Source organism: Elephas maximus, chromosome 3 (assembly GCF_024166365.1).
Source record: "Elephas maximus indicus isolate mEleMax1 chromosome 3, mEleMax1 primary haplotype, whole genome shotgun sequence".
In the NCBI taxonomy this organism is placed as follows: domain Eukaryota; kingdom Metazoa; phylum Chordata; class Mammalia; order Proboscidea; family Elephantidae; genus Elephas; species Elephas maximus.
Genome location: NC_064821.1, coordinates 27531870 through 27536883, shown reverse-complemented (window position 1 = coordinate 27536883; position 5014 = coordinate 27531870). Strand labels below are relative to the sequence as shown.

The window sequence follows — 5014 nt, the reverse complement described above, 5'->3', positions numbered from 1 at the left end:
GCATTTCGGAGTCAGCGTTTATATTTTTCTAATTAGAAGCAAAATATTCCTCACTGACAAGATTCAGTTATCACACAATCATCTGAAGCCACTGAGGTAATCCAAATCTGCCATTTTTGTAGGTTATGTAGGGGGAAAATGGTGGTTCAGTGGTAGCATTTCACCTTCCATGTGGGAGACCCAGGCTCAATTCCTAGCCAAGAACTTCATATGCAGCCACTACCTGTCTGTCAGTGGTGCATCAAGTGTTATGATGCTGAACAGGTTTCAGTGGACCTTCCAGATTAAGACAAAGTTGGAGGAAAGGATCACTCATGGTAGACAGGTTTTGGCAGAGCTTCCAGACTAAGCAGACTAAGAAGAAGGACTTGGCAGTCTACATCTGAAAACATTGGCCCAAGAAAACCTTATGAAAAGCAGTGGAACATTGTCTGATATAGTGCCAGAAGATAAGCCCCTCAGGTTGGAAGGGACTCAAAATTTGACTGGGGAAGAGATGCCTCCTTTAAGTAGAGTCAACTTTAATGATGCGGATGGAGTCAAACTTTTGGGGCCTTCATTTGTTGATGTAGCATGACTCAAAATGAGAGGAAACAGCTGTAAACATCCATTAATAATTGGAATGTGAAAATTGAAAGTTGTCAAAAATGAAATGGAACGCATTAAGATTTACAATCTAGGCATAAGTGAGCTGAAATGGACTGGTACTGGCCATTTTGAATCAGAAAATCATATGGTCTGTTAAGCTGGTAATGACTAACTGAAGAGGAATGGCATCACATTCATCGTCAGAGAGAACATTTCAAGATCTATCCTGAAGCACAATGCTGTCAGTGATAGGATAATATTCATAAGCCTACAAGGAAGACCAATTAATATGGCAATTTTTCAAATTTATGAACCAACCACTAAGGCTAAAGACGAAGAAATTGAAAATTTTTATTAACTTCTGCAGCCTGAAATTGATCAAACATACAATCAAGATGCATTGATAGTTACTGGTGTTTGGAATGTGAAAGTTGGAAACAAAGAAGGATCAGTAGTTGGAAAATATGGCCTTGGTGACAGAAACAACACCAGAGATCGCATGATAGAGTTTGGGAGGACCAATGACTTCTTCATTGTAAATACCCTTTTCAATAACCAGTGGTGACTATACACATGGACCTCATCAGATGGAAAACACAGGAATCAAATCGACTATATCTGTGGAAAGAGACAATGGACAAGCTCTATATTATCAATCAGAACAAAGCCAGTGGCTGACTGTGGAACAGACCACTAATTGCTCTTATGCAAGTTCAAGTTGAAGCTGAAGAAAATTGGAACAAGTCCATGACAGCCAAAATACAACCTTGAGTATATCCCACCTGAATTTAGAGACCATCTCAAGAATACATTTGGTGCATTGAACAGTAGTGACTGAAGACCAGACGAGCTGTGGAATGACATCAAGGGTATCATACATGAAGAAAGTAGGAGGTCTTTAAAAAGACAGGAAAGAAAGAAAAGATCAAAATGGATGTCAGAAGAGACTCTGAAACTTAAACATAGAGTAGGTAAAGCAAACGAAAAAAATGATGAAGTAAAAGAGCTGAACAGATGATTTCAAAGGGTAGCTAGAGAAGACAAAGTATTACAATGACGAGCAAACACCTGAAGTTAGAAAACCAAAAGGGAAGAACACTCTTGGGATTTCTCAAGCTGAAAGAACTTAAGAAAAAATTCAAGCCTTGAGTTGCAATATTGAAGGATTTTCTACAGGGAAAATATTGAACGACACAGGAAGCGTCAAAAGAGGATGAAAGGAATATGCAGAGTCATTGTACCAAAAGGAACTGATCGACGTTCAACCATTTCAGGAGGTAGCAAATGATCAAGAACCGATGGTGCTGAAAAAAGAAGTCCAAGCTGCACCGAAGGCACTGATGAAAAACAAGGCCCTAGGAATTGATAGAATATCAATTGAGATGTTTCAACAAATGGATGCAGTATTGGAGGTGCTCACTTTTCTATGCAAGGAAATTTGGAAGGCAAGCAGCTACCTGGCCAAATGGCTAGAAGAGACCCATATTTGTGCCCATTCCAAAGACAGGTGATCCAAATGAATGTGGAAATTATCAAACAATATCATTAATATCATGTGCAAGTAAAATTTTGCTGAAGATCATTCAAAAGTGGTTGCAGCAGTACATTGACAGGGAACTGCCAGAAATTCAAGCCAGATTGGAACTAGGGGTATCATTGCTGATGTCAAATGGATGTTGGCCGAAAGCAGAGAACATCAAAAAGATGTTTACCTGTGATTTATTGAGTAGTCAAAGGCATTTGACTGGGTGGCTCATAACAAATTATGGATAACATTGTGAAGAATGGGAATTCCAGAACACTTAATTGTGCTCTTGAGGAATCTGAACATAGATCAAGAGGCAGTTATTCAATCAGAACAAGGGGATACTGCATGGTTTAAAGTCAGGAAAGGTGTGCATGAGGGTTGTATCCTTTTACCATACTTATTCAATCTGTATGCTGAGTAAATAACCCAAGAAGTTTAATTGTTTGAAGAACACAACTTCAGGATTGGAGGAAGACTCATTAATAATCTGTGATATGCAGATGACACAATCTTTCTTGCTAAATGTGAAAAGGACTTAAAACACTGATGAAGATCAAAGACTACAGTCTTCGTATGGATTGTACCTCAACATAAAGAAAACAAAAATTCTCACAATTGGACCAATAAGCAACATCATGATAAATGAAGAAAAGATTGAAGTTGTAAAAGGATTTCATTTTACACTGATCCACAATTAATGCCCATGGAAGCAGTAGTCAAGAAATCAAAGGACGGATAACATTGGACAAATCTGCTGTAAAAGACCTCTATAAAATGTTAAAAAGCAAAAATTGCACCTTAAGACTAAGGTGCATCTGACCCAAGCCATGGTATTTTTAATCTCCTCACATGCATGTGAAAGCTGGACAAAGAACAAGGAAAACTGAAGGAGAATTTATCCCTTTGAATTGTGGTGTTGGGAAAGAATACTGACTATTGAATGGAGTGCTAGAAAAACAAATCTGTCTTGGAAGAAATACAGCCTGAATGCTCCTTTAGAAGCAAGGATGGTGAAACTTCGTCTCATGTACTTTGAACAAGTCATTAGGAGGTATCAGTCTCTGGAGAAGGACATCATGCTTGGTAAAGCAGAGGGTCAGCAAAAAAGAGGAAGACCTTTGATGAGATGGATTGACACAGTGGCAGCAACAATGGGCTCAAGCATAACAAGGAGTGTGAGGATGGCACAGGACTGGGCACTGTTTTGTTCTGTTGTACACAGGGTTGCTATGAGTCAGGTACAACTCGACAATACCTAACAACAACAATAGCAGCAGCAGGAAGAAAACTGTGGCATCAACTCCCCCCCAAAAAAAAAACCAGCCAATGAGACTCCATGGATCACAATGATCCTATTCTGCTGTGCATGGGGTTGCCATGAGTCAAGGGCCAACTTGGTGGCAGCTGACAATGACAACAACAAAAATAGATGATTAACCTGAGTGTGGTGGGTGCTGATGTTAACCCTGACATGTATGGCTTACCAGTGACTTGTCATGACAGTAACTAAATTTGGGCATGAAAGGTCAAGTATCCTGTTTTGCAGTGGCACTAATCCTGGGTTTCCATTCACATGGCTCTATCCATGTCATCTACCTGAAGCTAGTCTCTAGCTATTCCCACAGCCTTGTCTACATCCCTTCCATACCCTTCCACTGTCTTCTGCTTTCTTTGAGAATGTGCTACCAAAATAAGTCAACCCTGCCTCAGGCTCTGCTTCTAAGGAACCTGACCAAAGAGACTCAGAGAATTAAAATAATTTGTCAGACAGCACAGAGCTACACAAAGAGTAAAGTCAGATTTCAAACCCAAATTGAATTCCACTTAGCCATTATGTTATCTTGTCATTTTAGATGAAGGTGGTGATGGGAAAGTCAGGCAGTTTGCCTCACAAGTATTCTTTTGATGCGATCACTTTGATGCGATCTAGAAACCCCAAGCCAAAAGTAGGTGATATAATCACTGAAAAGGAGGTACACTCCTGATAATTTTTCTCAAGGCACCTTTCAGGTCCCTGTTTCTCAGGCTGTAGATAAAGGGGTTCATCATGGGAGTGACCATGGTGTACATCACTGACGCTGCTGCAGTCTTCCTGGAAGAGTGTGTAAATGCAGCACTAATATACGTGCCTAAGCCTGTCCCGTAGAACAAGGAAATAATTGAGAGGTGAGACCCACAGGTGGAAAAAGCTTTATACTTTCCACCTGCTGATGGCATTCTCATAATGGAGGAGACAATTTGAGTATAAGAGAAAATGATTCCAGAGAGAGGAATACCTCCTAATATGGTCGTTGCAAAATATAAGAAGATGTTATTGATTAGAGTATCAGAACAGGTGACCTTGATGACCTGAACAGCTTCACAGAAAAAGTAAGGAATTTCTAGGTGTGTGCAGAAGGACAGTCGCAACACCATCAGACTCTGGAACAGGGCGTTCATGATGCTAATGGACAAGGAGAGTAGCACCAGCAAGCCACAGAGCCAGGGGTTCATGACGATTGTGTATTTCAGTGGGTCACAAATGGCCACATAGCGGTCATAGGCCATTACTCCAAGGAGAAAATTTTCCAAAGAAGCAAAAACCAGGACAAAGCATACCTGGGTTAGGCAGCCTGCATAACTAATGCTCTGATTCTGTGCTTGGAGATTCACCAGTATCTTTGGGATTGTGGTTGTGCTGAAACAGATGTCAGTGAAGGACAGACTGGCAAGAAAGAAATACATGGGGGTGTGGAGGTGGGAGTCAAAGGTGACAGCCAGGACAATGAGCAGGTTTCCCAGGATAGTGGCCAGATATATGGACAGAAACAGGCTAAAAAGGAGAGGCTGCAGTTCCAGATCTTCTGTCAGTGCCAGGAGAAGGAATTTTGAATTACTTGTTTGATTTCTGGGTTCCAT

The 5014-nt window shown here is 40.6% G+C and overlaps 1 protein-coding gene across 1 annotated transcript; it reads right to left on the bottom strand.

Annotated features, from left to right (window-relative positions):
• Positions 1 to 4075: 4075 nt before the first annotated feature.
• On the bottom strand, positions 4076 to 5014 carry LOC126071198 (olfactory receptor 7G2-like). Its single transcript, XM_049875446.1, has one exon. The coding sequence runs from the start codon at positions 5012 to 5014 to the stop codon at positions 4076 to 4078; it is 939 nt and encodes a 312-aa protein (XP_049731403.1).